The 16,234-nt window shown below is 38.1% G+C and overlaps 2 protein-coding genes across 2 annotated transcripts; both read right to left on the reverse strand.

Annotated features, from left to right (window-relative positions):
* Positions 1–144: 144 nt before the first annotated feature.
* LOC110168908 (uncharacterized) lies at positions 145–8,932 on the reverse strand. The gene is made up of 5 exons (XM_055156618.1): positions 8,845–8,932; positions 8,067–8,768; positions 4,289–4,414; positions 3,926–3,969; positions 145–1,342 (listed from the first exon to the last, which is right to left on the reverse strand). The coding sequence occupies exons 1-5, from the start codon at positions 8,897–8,899 to the stop codon at positions 1,220–1,222; spliced, it is 1,050 nt and encodes a 349-aa protein (XP_055012593.1). The 5' UTR covers positions 8,900–8,932; the 3' UTR covers positions 145–1,219.
* A 4,196-nt stretch (positions 8,933–13,128) lies between these two features.
* Positions 13,129–15,725, reverse strand: LOC110168907 (uncharacterized). The gene is made up of 5 exons (XM_055156622.1): positions 15,611–15,725; positions 14,813–15,526; positions 14,644–14,745; positions 13,522–13,556; positions 13,129–13,452 (listed from the first exon to the last, which is right to left on the reverse strand). The coding sequence occupies exons 1-5, from the start codon at positions 15,657–15,659 to the stop codon at positions 13,345–13,347; spliced, it is 1,008 nt and encodes a 335-aa protein (XP_055012597.1). The 5' UTR covers positions 15,660–15,725; the 3' UTR covers positions 13,129–13,344.
* Between the last annotated feature and the right edge of the window lie 509 nt (positions 15,726–16,234).

Raw genomic sequence — 16,234 nt, forward strand, 5'->3', positions numbered from 1 at the left:
ACAATAAAACATTTTAAAACTAGAAAAGCACTCAGAGAGCGCAGACCTCCGCCAAGGACTACCCCCCATTTTTTATATCAATTACGATAAAATCAGTCTTCTGGATCAGATCCAGATCAGCCTTTGGAATATGAAAGAGGATCCCATTGTCCATCCCTGAGTCAAATTTCATGGGGTTTGGTCAATAATTAACCAAGATATTGAGAAACAAAATTTTTGGCCCCATTTACCACAATGTTAACTAAAATTTCAAAGTGATCCAGAATCCAGGATTTCTTCCGGATCACCCTCAAAATGAAATCAGTTCTTCCTTTTCACATTTCCAACAAATCCTGAAAATTTCATCAAAATCGGTCCATAACTTTTTGAGTTATGTTGCTAAAAGCCAAACAAACAAACAAACAAACAGACAAACGCCGGCAAAAACATAACCTCCTTGGAGGAGGTAATTAGATGCAGAGAAACACATTTTAATCTGTTTAAATATGTATTGTGTACATTTTCAGTTGGGGTCCATCACCTGCTCGTTTCTATGGAGATGTCATTGATCTGCCTGCGATGTTCCACAGTGTGACATTAAACAGCTCTACTTTACATTTATTCTATTACAGGTGGTTTTATTGGTCGAAAATGGCAAAATTAAAATAAAAAATAAAAAAAGGGATTCTGACTGTGAGCGGGGTCACCTCTCCACAGATCTGACCTGTTACTTGGTCTTTTTTGCTCTCCATGATGGTAGAAAGCTTTAATGCCATACTGTGAAACATTCCAGACAAAGCAATAACATCTTTGTGGAGACAAGCATTTGACTGACCCTCCACCAGAAAAGTGACACAGTGCATCTTTAAACAGTAAAGCTGTAGTGGGGCGACACATTTAGATCAAATCTATTGAAAACAAAAAAAAAATAATAATAATAATTGTTGTATTTACAAAACTCTAGAATAGAAGGACATAGAACATAGAAGGACAAACAGATTCCAAACCATTTTTTAGAGGATGACTGAGAGATGTGTCAAAACTTTTGTCTTTACAGATTTGTTACATTCTCATATCCATTTTCTGGAATTCAGCATTTCATGTTATAAGTCTTAATAATTAAAGGCTCCGTTTGGACAAATGTTTGTACAGATGCAAGTGCACAGGAGCAGCAAAGTTCCCTGTTCTCTACGTAACAGTAAGTATGTGTGAAACCAGCACACTTAAACCATGTCCATGTTCAGTGGTGTGGGAGAACATCAGAGTACACACAGTCAGTGTGAGCAGTGACTCTCTGTCTTCTGGACGGAGGCTGGACTCTCAGAGCAGCGTAATGGAGGGAGTCCACGTCCTGCTCCTGACCCTGCAACAGCAAGAACATGTTCACTCCAGTGGTTTGTAAACATATTTGGCGTAACATGGCAACATGATAACAAGATTACAGGATCAGGTTAAGTTGAAATCATTGGGGAGTGGAGGATTGGCCAATCAGAAATGGGACAAACGTTGCAACAATCTTGTTTTCAGTACAAATACCACCGATGACTGTATGGTGAGATACCGACCAACTCTAGTAAATTATGTTCAGAAAATGAATTTTGTCTTGTTTTTATAGCAAACTTTACATTTTCTTCCAGTAGGACAAACAGTGTCTTGCTCATTTCCCTGACATGTTTTGGTGATAGGACTGCCGCCTTGATCAGAGGTGTGTCTGTCTGCTGTGACGTGTCTTATCAGCTGTTGTGACGGTGTGAGCCAAAGTGAACGGCCCCTTGTCTCTGCTGATGGTCCGGTTACAATCTAACACTCACACAGTGTTAAAGAGATCACCAAACAGAAAAGACTCACCTTTAAATCACTCTGTCAAGTGGAGAGCTGCAGTGGAGCTGCAGTGGAGGTAAGTTTAGAGGCAAGTTTATGGATCACGGCGGGTTTACACTGACTGTGGTGTTGTATTTACAGATTTACACAAACACAAACTACGACAGCTGCAGGATTTGACCAAGGTGTAAAAAATAGACTTCTAGCTTTTTCTTTTCGTAGACCCAAACCTCAGTCACACTCACAGTCAGAGGTCAGAGTGGCAGTAGGTGGCAGGTGCAGAGGTCAGGTGGCAGGTGCAGAGTCAGTGTGGCAGGTGCAGAGGTCAGAGTCAGAGTGTCAGGTGCAGAGGCCAGTGGCAGGTGCAGAGGTCAGTGTGGCAGGTGCAGAGGTCAGTCAGGTGCAGGTCAGGTGCAGTCAGGTCAGTGTGGCAGGTGCAGAGTCAGTGTGGCAGGTGCAGGTGCAGGTCAGAGGTGGCAGGTGCAGAGGTCAGTGTGGCAGGTGCAGAGGTCGTGTGGCAGGTGCAGAGGTCAGAGGTCAGTGTGTCAGGGCACATTGGTTTTATTGACTTTCTAAGTCACATGTGTCAAACATACGGCCCGGGGGCCAGATCCGGCCCTCCAAGACCTTTAATGTGGCCCTTCGGCTGATTTTTCTACTAAAATATTTTAATTATATTTCTTATTAAAATATTATTAATTTTCTGTGGTGCTTATCACAGCAGTGTCTCCAGCGTCTCTGTACGTGGCCCCTCCCACCAGAGCAGCACAAATGAAGACTTGTCTCTTTCCAAACGCTCTTAAAGGACGATCGTTTTGACTGTTGACCGTGACACCCTCATCAGAAAAATGTCCAACATGAGAAAAGTGGAGCCAAGTGCAGGATTTTGCAACAAAAATTGACTTATTCCTATTTACATACAAGTTCATGTTAAAACATTGTGTTGAAATTGTATTTTTCTTAAAGTTTCAGGTTGTTCATAATATTATAATATTTTGTAAAAAAAAAAAAAAAAAAAAAAAAGAGTTCATCAATTAAAAACGTATTGTTATTTTTGGGATTTATATGACATGAGTTTTCTGATCCGGCCCCTTTGGATCAAAGTCAGTTGGATTCGGCCCCCGGACCAAAATGAGTTTGACACTCCTGTTCTAAGTGTTGTGGGACCTGCATGAGTCCTGAAGCTCACTACACTTACAGACAGAGAACATCGGGCGTCACTGTCACAGGACTTGATGAGATGAGTCTGTGACACTTGGAGCTCGGTACCTGCTCCAAACCCACGATTTAACATATGGGAAAGGCCTGGTGACCACTGTTACTCCAACAAACAAGTGCCTGGGCTCAGTGATGTGTTGGGGAGCGTGTTCCAGACTCAAGTGCACAGAGATATACTGTTACTGTGGATCAGACTTGGGCCACCTCCTGGGCCAAATACGGCTCTTTGGTTGACTCTGTCTGGCTGTTTTAAGATCATTTGGAATTACAAAATAAACATATTTTATCATTATACTTTATGCATAGATGAAAGCTGCTTTTTTTTGTAAGTTTGTTTTTCATTGCTTAGCCATAACATAAACTTTTAAAAGTCTGACCAGCTCGTCAAAACAATGATGTTTACTGCTTGAGAAATATAATTAATATTATGCAAAATTGAGTTAAGCATTTTGGCCCGGCCATCCACATATATTTTCTGTTCCTCATGTGGCCTCATGGAAAAAAATAATTGTCTGTCCCTGCTGTGGATAGACCTACATCAGCTGATGGGGCAGTCAGCTGAGCACGTCAATAAAAATGCAAACAGCAGCCCAGCATTTCTTTACAAATAACAGAAAATGTCCATATCATATGTGGAGAGGCTGTTGGAAACGGGAAGCGGGGCAGAGGACCATCAGCAGAGTGGAGGGGGTGTTTACCTCCGCGTCCACATGAGGTGGTAGCAGTGTTCAGTCGGACAGATGTGACAGATCTGTCGACAAACTGAACACACACAACACAAGAGACGAGTCACAGCAGTCACCTCTGATGAAGACACAAGTCCTACTGCCCAAACACGTCAGGGAAACATATCGCTTTTAACACTACTTTTTGTTAACTCTGTAAAATGGTTTGTGTCTCGACTCACCTCACCATTAGCAGCTGAAGATGATCCAGATCGCCATTTGAGTTCTGAAATATAAAGTGTTTTACAAATGTCCCAGCTTTTTCAAATAGATGACACATTTTCACCATGACTGAGATTTGCATGAGGGGAGGAAAATAATGAATCACCCTGAAGTAAACCAAAGACAGACTGAGAATAAGCCAAAGGTGTTCATTTTGTCTTCTTATGTACTTGAACTTCTTGGATTCTTTTTAAAGACAATACAATAAAGTGTATTTACCTTGTTGACATGTTTCTGACATGACTGAGAATCTGATCGCAAAGTTACTGAACTCAACACAACACTATACATGAAAATAATGACATAATATTTATTGGAATTACCTGTGGAGGAGCTGCAGTATTTCCTCTTCGTTCTCCACAAGGTTAAAGCCAGAAACAGAACCAGGACAGAGGAGAACACCAACGCTCCACTCAGGATGTAGATTATGGATGAATTATCTCCTCTCGCTACAAAAACACAAGACATTTGAACGTCTGAGGAAGACAGTTTAGTCCTTCTACACTGGAGCTGTAAACTTTTGGATGATATTTAGTTTCTAGTTTGATAGAAGAAGAAGAAGTGATCAGATCCAGTCCAGGAAAAATGGATCAGTCACAATTTCTTGATTAGCGCAGGAAGAGTCAAAGCAGTGGGTCCATGGGTCATTTGTAAAATACATTTAGCCTGTTTTATCCTCACTGTCTTAAAATATATTGGAGTAAATAGTGTCCACATTTGGAGCTATTGAAAAAATGAAGCTAAAGATGCAGTAAAAAAGAAAATCTCGAGGCCACCAGTGAGTGTAGCACCAATGAACTTTGGAATGGTCCACGCGGCGTACTCGATAAGATGCGGTCCTCGCGCCATACTTGACCAGACACAGTCCACGCAAACTCGAGAAAATCTTATAACGGTACGTAGCACTGGAGTGCACTGGTCGACTTTTACCCCTGCTCGTTAGACATTGAAATAAGAAAAAACACTGGTATTCTACAAACTCAAGGCAAACTATGAGTTGGTTGTCAGAAAATCGATATAAAAGGTGTCAGAATGGAAGGTTGTCGAAATGACGGAATGTCGGGGAGGGAGCCCGTCCGTGTGGCAGTATGTTGGAATAAGGGTTGTACCCCACATCACCGGGACAGTAAGTAACAGGTCAGATCTGTGGAGAAGTGAGGCTGTTCACCGAAATAATGCATGTTATGTTTTTGCACTAGTTTTGAGAAATAAAAACACGTGTAACTGAATAAATACAACATATATTTGTTTAAGGCCATAATATGGAGCATCCAAGGTGATCACAGAGGCAAGCAGATGACAGATCGTCCACCAGAAAAGTTACACAGTGCACCTTTAAGATTATTAGGAGATTTCAACATAAATATTTTGAAAGATAAAACATCTTCATATTCTGATGAATTTATAAATACTCTTTTTTCAAGTTATTTTTTCCCATTAATTAACAAACCAACAAGAGTTAGTGATAAGACTTCAACTTTGATTGATAATATAATTACAAACAATTTAAATCATGAAAATAAATCTGGGATCATTTACTCAGATTTGTCAGATCACTTTCCCATATTTCAATACTGCTCACTTAAGGTAAAGAGTTTACATTATGAAAACAAAATAATATTCAAGAGGAATATGAGCAAACATAATATAGAAAAGTTTAAACTCAAGATAAGCAATATTACTTGGGATAAACTGTATTTAGAGACAAATGTGGATGATGCATACACATTTTTCATTCAGCAAATCCTATTAAATTTTTGTGATTCCTTTCCAGTTAAAAAAAAATTAGAGAAAATCTAAGTCAGAGACTTGATAATCCTTGGTTTACATCAGATTTGTTGAGAAAGTTTTGAAAAAAAAACAAACTTTATAAAAAAGTATGTATCCAATCCAACTCCTCTTACTTTTCATACTTATAAAAAAATCAGAAACATCTATGTCCATTCATTAAGGTCTGCAAGAAAGAAGTATTACTTTGGCCAAATAAATAAGGCCTCAAATAATATTAAAGGTACTTGGAAGGTTATCAACCAACTACTACAAAAGGATGTTACATCCACAATCAATAGTATACCTTCAGTCTTTGTGGATGGTGCAACTACGTATGAACCTCCTGCAGAGATAGCACAGAAATTTAACAATTTTTTTGTTAATTCTGGTTTAGAATTAGTAAAGAATATTTCAACCTATAATGAAGATCCTTTGAAATACATTCAATCCAGCTATCCTGAAATGATGTCCTTTCAGCCTCCCGATATCAATGAAATAAGTAAAATCACTGATGAATTAAAACCATCCTCTGCTGGACATGATGGCATTTCTGCTTTTCTTGTAAAGCAAATTAAACATTACATTTTGAAGCCACTTACTTATATTATCTCACTGTCTTTAAACACAGGTGCCGTAGCAGAGGACCTCAAGGTAGCCAAGGTCATTCCCTTATATAAAGCAGAAGATAGAGCCTGTTTCAATAACTATAGACCCATATCTGTTTTACCTTGCTTTTCAAAAGTATTAGAAAAAGTTGTTTATAAAAGGTTATTTTCTCATATAAATAATAATTCAATTCTCTATAAGTATCAATATGGCTTCCGTAAAAATCACAGTACTTATATGGCTTTACTTCAATTATTTGATCAGGTAACGTTGGCATTAGAAAACAATCAATTTATTTGTAGTATTTTTTTGGACTTGTCAAAAGCTTTTGATACAGTCGATCACACAATTTTACTTGCAAAGTTATATAAATATGGTTTTCATAAAACAGTTTTTAAGTGGTTACAGAATTATATTTGTAATAGATCTCAGTTTGTTTATATCAATGGTTGCAATTCTGATAAAGCTGATTTACAGTGTGGAGTTCCTCAGGGTTCCATATTAGGTCCTTTATTATTTTTATTGTACATAAATGATTTATCTTATATATCTCAAGATCTTACCCCAAGAATGTTTGCTGATGATACAACTTTATTTATATCCAATTCAAACTTTAACGTTCTAATAAATCAAACTAATGTTGCTCTATCTGCTTATAACAAATGGATCAAAATTAACAAATTATCTCTTAATATCAAAAAAACTAATTATATGATTTTTTGTGGTAAAAAATCATTTCTAACTAACCCTAAAATCAAAATTGATTCAATTGAAATAACTCGTGTCTCATCCACCAAAATTTTGGGCGTCATTATTGATGATAATCTATCTTGGAAAGAGCATGTTGACTGGGTGACTAGAAAAATTATCAAATCTCTTGGTATTATAAGAAAGGTTTGCAAGTTTCTGGACTCAAATTCTATACTTACATTATATTATAGTTTCATTTATCCCTATCTGTCATATTGTAATATAGTCTGGGCAAGCACTTTCACTACTACTCTTAACAAAATATTATTGGTGCAAAAACGTTTTGTTCGAATTGCAACGCATTCTATGCCACTAACATCGTCTGCTCATTTATTTACTAAACTTAGCATTCTTAATATTTATGAGATTAATATTTATCAAATTTGTATTTTTATGTATAAAATTCTTTACAATTCAACAACGATCCCCGAACATTTCACATCTTATTTTAAAACTAATGCAGAGATTCATAGATACAAAACTCGTCAAATGCATAATTTTCATGTTCCAAAATTTGTCACATCAAGAGCTCAGTTTTGCTACGATACAGAGGCAGGAAATTCTGGAGTCAGTTTTCACATCTGGTTAGTGACGGCAGATCAGAGGCGTTGTTTAAAAAGAGTTTGAGGAAATGTTTGATATTTCATGTTAATGTTTGATAATCTTTTCATTGTGGATTTTCTTATTGTGTTTTAATCCATGTTTGAATCAAGGGGATTTAATGCATGGTGTTTAAATATAATTTATATATATATAATATAATATATATACATTTTTATACACAAAGATAATGTAAATGTTTTAATGTATTCATAAGGTGGAGGCTCTAATATAAGCCCTATTGGGTTTTTTGCCTCTTCCGGCACTTACTGTTTATCTAGTATGTTTCTTTTTATTGTCATGTTATATGTGCAAAATAAATAAATAAATACATACATAAAAAAGATTATTTCCCATATTACAGATGTAACTCACCTTTTATTGTCATCTGGGTCCCCTCTCCAAACAGGACTTGTCCACAGGCGGCCACAGCGCAGTAGTAGGTCCCAGTCTGCTCTGAGTTCACATTGTGTATGGGGAGGTTGTACACACAGGAGTTGGTTGGACTTTTTCCATTGTTCTTGCACCCATCACCCACACGACCTCCTCCATGACTGTACAGGACTCCTGCTGCAGACTCTTCAGACTGTTTGAACCAGTGAACCCTGTGCTGTCCTTCACACCTCTCAGTCTGGACACTACAGTTTAGAGTCACATTATTTCCTGGTTCTGTTTCCTCATGTGGAGACTGACGGACTTTAACTGTTGGGCTCAAACTCTTCACAATCACAGTGACACTTTCTATGACGTCTAGATCGTGTAGAAAACAACTTATGCACAGGTAAACTGCTGAGTCAGACATTTGTACATGTTTTATATTTAGGTTATTCTGGTCATGTTCAGTATCCAGTGTGAATCGATGGTTTCTGTTGAATTCTCCGTGTAAATTTTTAATCCGGTAATATTTAGAGAAAGAAGAAATGCGCTCTATTTCACTGCCTAAACTTTGCTTGTACCAGTAACGCGTGGCATCGAGCCCTGACTTGTCTGACTTGTCTTTATTGAAGCAGGATAAGGTGATGTTATCTCCTGCAGTAGCTAAGAGGAAATGGTTTGTTTCATGAAGTTTCACCTGAGCTGAAGAGATAAAAGATAAAGTACGTTTTAGTCTATGAAACAGAAAAACAAGAAACATACAAAAAGAAATGCTCACCTTTACTGGCCGACACAAGACTTAGGACGAACAGAAGTGTAGATGGTTGGATCATCTTGAGAATCAGATGCACAATGGAAACTATTGATACCACCTCTGCTCTAAAGTGTCAAGCTTGAATTTGATTGGCTTGTCAAAAGGTTGCCTGGTAAAATGATTGGCTGTAATGTACTGTGTGACCTCAATATAGTGCCGCAAGTCAAAGATTGTGTTAAGTTTCTTGCAGCTTCGGTGGAAACTTAAGATTTAACATGTGATGGTGTTACTTCAGTGTGAGTGAGGAGCAGAAGAATGACATTAGGAAGAAGTCACATACACGACCAGTCCTAAGTTTGGACACACATTCAGTTTGATTCAGTTTTTATTATTATTTATTATTTTATAGTCTTGTGGAGCTCAACTGTGACTGTCCAGCCCTGCTTCTAGAAACTCATTTCTCTTTTTTCTCTTTTTTTCCCCCATAGATATTCCTTTTTTTTTTTTTTTTACACTTGCTCAGGCATCATCAGCTATGTGGTAACTGATGATTACAAAACCTATCATGTTATTCAAATCTGTTTCTGAAATGTTATAAACTTATGTGTTATAAAATTAAAACATTTTGCAGAATCTTGCATTTTAAACCTGCTGTTTGGACTTAAAACTACTTGCGCTGTGGATATCAGTTGTCACACAGCTGCTTAACCTCCACAGTGCCTTTGAACTCTTAATATGAGTGGCCTCCCTTTGCCCTTGGCTTAATCATAAGGTTTCCTGAAATGGTTTTCACTTCACGGCTGTTCCAAGAATGACCAAAAGTGCAGTATCTAGGGTTCAAAGCAGAGTTATTATGATATATATTTAGTTTTTCTTTGTGGCATTCCTTATATGTTCATTCATTAGTTTGTATGTTCACAGTGAGAATCTACAATGCAAATAATCATAGAAATAAAGATAAAAAGGCATGAGGGGCACACAGTGCATTATTATAGTGCAATAATACTCAGACCAGGACATACAGTCCATCAGTTATTCACACATGCACATGCGCACGCACACACACACACACACACACACACACACACACACACACACACACACACACACACACACACACACACACACACACACACTGTTCTGTTCTGGTTTAGGTTCATTTTTTGGTTTGCATTGGGAGATTTCTCCTCTGCATGTGAGTGACACTGTGCTACAAAATCAGGTGGGAGCAATGATTTGTTGTGCCCCTTTCAGAGGCTCCCACAGTCTAACAGGAAGTAGCTGTGGCTGCCAGGACCAGAGAACAGGAACATGTGAACTTACACTAAGTCACTGTACATCTTCCTCATGATGACTCAGAAAATGACCCAACTCACTGACTGAACTGAACTGATTGTGGAGCGTTGTGTGTTTTTGACATGACTGATATTTTCTCTGTGTTTGGTGAGTTCAGATACAGGACTGCCTGCTGGTCGGACTCTCTTAAACTCACTCTGACTTCCTGATGGAAACCACAAGCTTTACTGCAGAGACACAAACTTCAAACAAGCTCAGAACACCAACGGCCTTCACCACAGACTATACAAGTACTTGTACTTTAACAGAACAAACACAGACCTTGATGTTACTTTTCCCAAACCAAAAGTGAAGCTTTGCACTGAATTTGGTGCCAGTTTTGTTCCATTTGATCTGTTGTCTATTGATTTTTCATAAGATTGAAGAAGAGTGGACAAAACAGAACAGTTACATAGTCACTACTGAGATGGGAGTGTTTGTTTCACTCCTGGCAGTAGCTCCATTGTTAGAGCTGTCAGATCTATTTGCCCACAGGTTTGCGGTTTGATCCCAGCTCCCACAGGTGCATGCTGTTGATGTGTCCTTGGGCAAGACAATTAGCCACCTTACCTCCATTGTCTATGCACACTGCTGTATGAGTGTGTGTGTGGTGTCTGGTTTCTTGATGTGAAGTGTGAGTGGGCGTTGGACGTAGAGAAGCGCTGTATAAATGTGACTGTTTAGTTTTATTTCACATATTCTGTGCAGAGGCTTCAGTTTTGTTTTCTTTAACTCACCACAAATGGGCCAAAGTGCACATAGCACCGAGTGCAAAAGTGCAGGTTTCACACCTTGGCTCTTTCTTCATAACTGTTACACTTCCTGTGCAGGCGAGGCACTACAGGCAAAACTCATTTTCACCTTTTGTTTTTGTGGTCATTTTGTTATTTCAGCTTTTATGTGGAACAACAACACTTTCCACTAGGCACTATGTCCTAAGACGTTTGAATATTTAATTCAATCAGTCTGTGTCCATAAAGTTATTGGGACATTGTAACATCTAAGGCTGTTTCTCAAAATGCATTTCCTCACAGGGACGTGAGGCACGCACCAAACTTTACACTCTCATCTTAAGATTTGAACAAAACATACATTCAAGTCTAATTCATTGAAGGTTTAACTCAAAAATTTTGATAAAATTTGAATTTTTAGGAAAATTTTCAGTCAGATCTAGTTTACTCAAATATTCAATAATATATCCACAAAGTCAACAGTCAACATTCCTGAACAGAATAAAGCACAGGATCTTCACTTAATACAGAACATTCATTCCCATATCACCCACTTCACCCACCCAAACTCCCACCCCAAAACAAAATATACATAAAAATACATGTACACAGACACATTTATATTTAAACACACGCACACACACACACACACACATACACACACATGCCGTTTAAATGGGGTATGAATACAGGAGAATACACACATCAAGAATCTCGGATTTCCGGTCATTGTGCAATTCATACTGGGAAGGATTTTCTGAAAAAGTGAGCATCAAACCTCCATGTTTGTTTTTCCAGTGGGATGCGTCTATTGTCAAAGTCGATATTTTCAAGTCTTTTGAATCATATCACTTTTGTTTCTGGTTCTGTTATTGTCATATTTTATGTTTGGGATTCGGACATCGTAATTGTGTGGTTGTTGGATCCTGACAGCGGAAAATGGCCCAAGAAATTTGTTTGAGATCTCCATAAATGCAAAAGTGAATCAGATGTGTGTGACTGCAAACCTTTGTTCAAACTGTTTCTCTTCCCAATGGAATTGAAAAATAGTGAAAGGTGAAGGCGATGGGCAGGATTGATCCACAGGAAGAACCAAAAAGGAAACATTTGACTGACTAAATCATCCCGAGTTTGCAGAGAACATTTTGTATGTGGAGCGACATCAATGCAAAATCCCATTTGTTAATCAGGAGGTACAGAAGACAAACAGACTGAGCTGCACTTTCTTGTTCTTGTGGTTTTACAGCAACATCACATCTTGGTCTCTTTGCAGTGGAAGGTGTTTTTTGGTGAACAGTTGGTGCCTTTTGCTTTGGCATTGACTTTTTAAATTCGTAACCAAGGTGGAGCGAGGGATCGGGGTTTTGCTTTGATGGTGCGCCACATACAAAATGTTCGCTTTTAGACTCGGGACGATTTAGTCAGTCAAATGTTTCATTTTTGGTCTTTCCTGTGGATCAATCCTGCCCATCGCCTTCACCTTTCACTATTTTTCAATTCCGTTGGGAAGGGAAACAGTTTGAACAGAGGTTTGCAGTCACACACATCTGATTCACTTTTGCATTTATGGAGTTCGCAAAACACATTTCTCAAGCCGTTTTCCGCTGTTACGACATCAAACAACCACACAATTACGATGTCCGAATCCCAAAACTAAAATATGACAATATCAGAACCAGAAACAAAAGTGATATGGTTCAAAAGACTTGAAAAGATCAGCTTTGACAATAGACACATCCCAATGGGAAAACAAACATGGAGGTTTGATGCTCACTTTTTCAGAAGATCCTTCCCAGTATGAATTGCGCAATGACCGGAAGTCCGAGATTCTTGATACGTTTATTACTCAAACATGCACATATCACTCTAAATACAACTCTGAGTGGATATATGTGAACAAAACAACTGCAACGTGATTAAAGAAATAAGTAAATGTTGTTTTAGAGTAATTCACAGTTTAGATTCCTATGAACACAATAAAGACTCGTGCACAATAAGGTGAGGTTAGGCCTGATGATGTTCTTTGGTCACAGCCACAGTTTGTATGAAAGTAAAACATTTTCACTAAACTGACACTTGAAATTATATCATTTATTTCATTCATAAAACTTACAATACATAACAAAGCTATCATAAAGTTAAACAGAACAAAACACAAATGAAAAGGAGAAGAGAGAAAAGCTGTAATAATCTCATAATTACAATAGACATTTAATAATAGGCACCTTTCTGGACCTTAAAGGAATAACAAAAGACAAATGAGAAAACAACACACAATAAAAAGGCCATAACACACCACATTACAGAGTGGCTTGATAAAAAAACACACTGCAGAATATAAAATGATGCAAATTGGACAAATACAATGTAATCAAATACACATTTTTACCAGGCTTTTTACAGCAGCAAAGAAGAGAGGACGAAAGAGATGAGAAATTAACCCCTTTTTTTTTTTTTTTCATTTCTTGACACTGAAGTAGACACATTCGGTCCATGTGTCAGGTGTGTGTCTGCTCCTTCTGTTCATCTGTTCTGTGGCCTTGTACTGGACAAGTTTGGAGAAATCCTACAAAATGAAAACAATACAAGACCGGTGAAAATGTAAATTAAGAGATTACAGTAAACACACTCATACCTCAGACTTTGCTGGAAAACTTCTCATGCATGTGCCTGCAAAAGAAAGGAAGTATTACATTTATCCTTGTGTTTCCTTCTTGGAGTATATTGTACATGCAGTACTTTGTTCTAAACTCAGAGTCCTGGGTTCTGTCTGCAGCTGACTGTAAAATCTTTTATTCATCACACACACAAAAAGAAGTGTTTCTTTGCCGTCTGAAAAAGTAGTTCTAATACTTGGCACATGTTTGTAAATGATGCATGTGAACACAAGTGACATTAAAATGACCTCTTCTTCCCTTCACAGTGAAATAATCAGTACCTGAGTTTTAAGGAACCATTTGGGCCAAACTGATCTTTTCTTAAATCTTATGACTGGAATCTTCGATTGAATCTTAAGACTCAATTCACGACCAAAATAACACAACTATATTCCAAAGTAAAACTCCTTTCTCTGAACATGTCAGTGCTAAACTGACAGAAGCTCTACTTCTTTAACTTCATGGAATCCTTTGGAGAAAAGGATGGAAGTTAAACCTAAATGGACACGTTACAATATTATACATGAAAGACATGATTATTGTATTTGTCACTGTGTGTTTTTGTGTGAATGAATGTGCTGCTCTGTGTCATTTTTAAATTAAATTATTTAAATTGAACTGAACCTGATGCCTCACATCAGGAAGGTTCATGGTTCTACCACCACCACCCGGGCCTTTCTGGGTGTGTTTCCTCCGGGAACAACAGTTTCCCCCACTAACCCAAAACATGCACCACAACTACAATCGTCCAGCTAAGACCGTCCTGACCAAAACTAACTCAACATGTGGAGATTGGTCCCTGGGTCCAGCACTGTGGCACTTTGCTCCTGACAGGCGGCATTGAAGGATGGGTCAAATGCAGAGGACACATTTTCCCTTTCTGGGACAACAAAGTCTAACTAAACCTCTTTTAACTGTATATTTGGTAAGTGGAAAAAAATAAATCCATAAGTATTTTGACGTATTATACATGAAAAAAGTTGACCTTTTTGTCTCTTGAGTGACGTTACCTATCTTACATTGTTTAAATTCTCAGCCCCTCAATACTCAGTTTAATGTTGGCACATTTGTAGATTTGAACAGTATCATGAGTTATTTACCTGTCTTACTTTGGAAGCAGAAGCAAAATGTGAGTAAAACGACCAGGCTGGTGCTGAATATGGAAACTCCACTCAGAACATAAACCATACTGTCTGAGACACCTACAAATGAACAATTTACAACAAAGTTAACAACAAAAAAACACTATATTTTAATGATATAACTCACTTTTCATTGTGATCCTGGTCCCGTTCCCAAACAGGACTTGTCCACAGGCGGCCACAGCGCAGTAGTAGGTCCCAGTCTGCTCTGAGTTCACATTGTGTATGGGGAGGCTGTACACACAGGAGTTGGTTGGACTTTTTTCATTGTTCTTGCACCCATCACCCACACGACCTCCTCCATGACTGTACAGGACTCCTGCTGCAGACTCTTCAGACTGTTTGAACCAGTGAACCCTGTGCTGTCCTTCACACCTCTCAGTCTGGACACTACAGTTTAGAGTCACATTATTTCCTGGTTCTGTTTCCTCATGTGGAGACTGACGGACTTTAACTGTTGGGCTCAAACTCTTCACAATCACAGTGACACTTTCCTGGAACTCACTTTGGTGTAAATAACATTCCAGACAGTGATAAACAGCAGAATCAGAGATGTTTATGTTGTTGATGTGTAAGTTATTTTTGTCATTGTCATAATCCTGCTGGAAACGATTGTTGCTGAGAAATTCTCCATAAAATTCATGCTTCTGGTCGTATTTTAAATAGGAAGAGATGAGCTCTGGTTTCATGCCCAATTTTTGTTTGTACCAGTAAAGTTTAGGTCCAATCTTAACATTTTTTGAAGAAGCACAACTTAGGGTGATGTTATCTCCAACAGATGCTAAGAGGAAACTGCCTTGTTCTTGTTGATTTACAGACAATGGCAGGTCAGACATCGACGCTAAAAAGACAAATGAAAACAAAACTTTCAAAGCGTTCTAGAGTGACAGGAACATATTTGGATTAATAGTACAATTCTGCTTACCTGAACTGACCAGCGCAAGAGTAAAGAGAGTCTGAAAAGAGAACATCATTGAAGATTGTGCAGAACACGTGAACTGTGTGAATGTGCTCACTGCTCTTTAAAGTCTAGTGTTGCATTTGATTGGCTAACAGAAAAAAGACACTGCACAGTAGATGGGAAGGTATTTCTTTGTAAACCTGAAAAAATCTACTGCATTGCCGTCTTATACAGTCAGGGTTTTGTGGGTAAACTTGTATAACCGTAAAAACACACTGACACGGTGCTTAATTTCCTGTCCACACTACTTGTTGCATTAGCTATACAGCAACTATGAACAATGCACCATGGAGTGTCCTTTGAATTAGAAATCTTGCATGTGTTCTTTTTGTTAAGTTATTATAAAAAATAAATAAATAAACATCTCAGTACAAGTAAGATATTCATGAGAATAAGTCCCCTGAGTTACAGAAGCATTAGAAAGTGTGCACAGGGCTTCAGTGTGCTTCACACTTTTTACATTGAGCTCCAAATGTCACATTTGATTTGGTTTTAATTCAGTTCAGTTTAGTTTTATAAAGCCCAAAATCACAACAGCTGTTGACTCTTGGCGCTTAACAAAATGATTGACTTAACCAATCGAAAGTT

This window comes from Boleophthalmus pectinirostris, unplaced genomic scaffold, assembly GCF_026225935.1.
Source record: "Boleophthalmus pectinirostris isolate CB_2022bp ecotype Guang Dong unplaced genomic scaffold, ASM2622593v1 HiC_scaffold_20, whole genome shotgun sequence".
Taxonomy (NCBI): domain Eukaryota; kingdom Metazoa; phylum Chordata; class Actinopteri; order Gobiiformes; family Gobiidae; genus Boleophthalmus; species Boleophthalmus pectinirostris.

Coding starts and splice junctions, on each gene's coding strand:
- LOC110168908 (XM_055156618.1), bottom strand. CDS start 8,899: ATGATCCAACCATCTACACTTCTGTTCGTCCTAAGTCTTGTGTCGGCC. Junction 3,970..4,288: donor ATACTGCAGCTCCTCCACAG/GTAATTCCAATA, acceptor TTTATATTTCAG/AACTCAAATGGCGATCTGGA. Junction 1,343..3,925: donor CTTCAGCTGCTAATGGTGAG/GTGAGTCGAGAC, acceptor TTGCTGTTGCAG/GGTCAGGAGCAGGACGTGGA.
- LOC110168907 (XM_055156622.1), bottom strand. CDS start 15,659: ATGATGTTCTCTTTTCAGACTCTCTTTACTCTTGCGCTGGTCAGTTCA. Junction 13,557..14,643: donor CTGCTTCCAAAGTAAGACAG/GTAAATAACTCA, acceptor TTTCTTTTGCAG/GCACATGCATGAGAAGTTTT. Junction 13,453..13,521: donor GTTTTCCAGCAAAGTCTGAG/GTATGAGTGTGT, acceptor TTCATTTTGTAG/GATTTCTCCAAACTTGTCCA.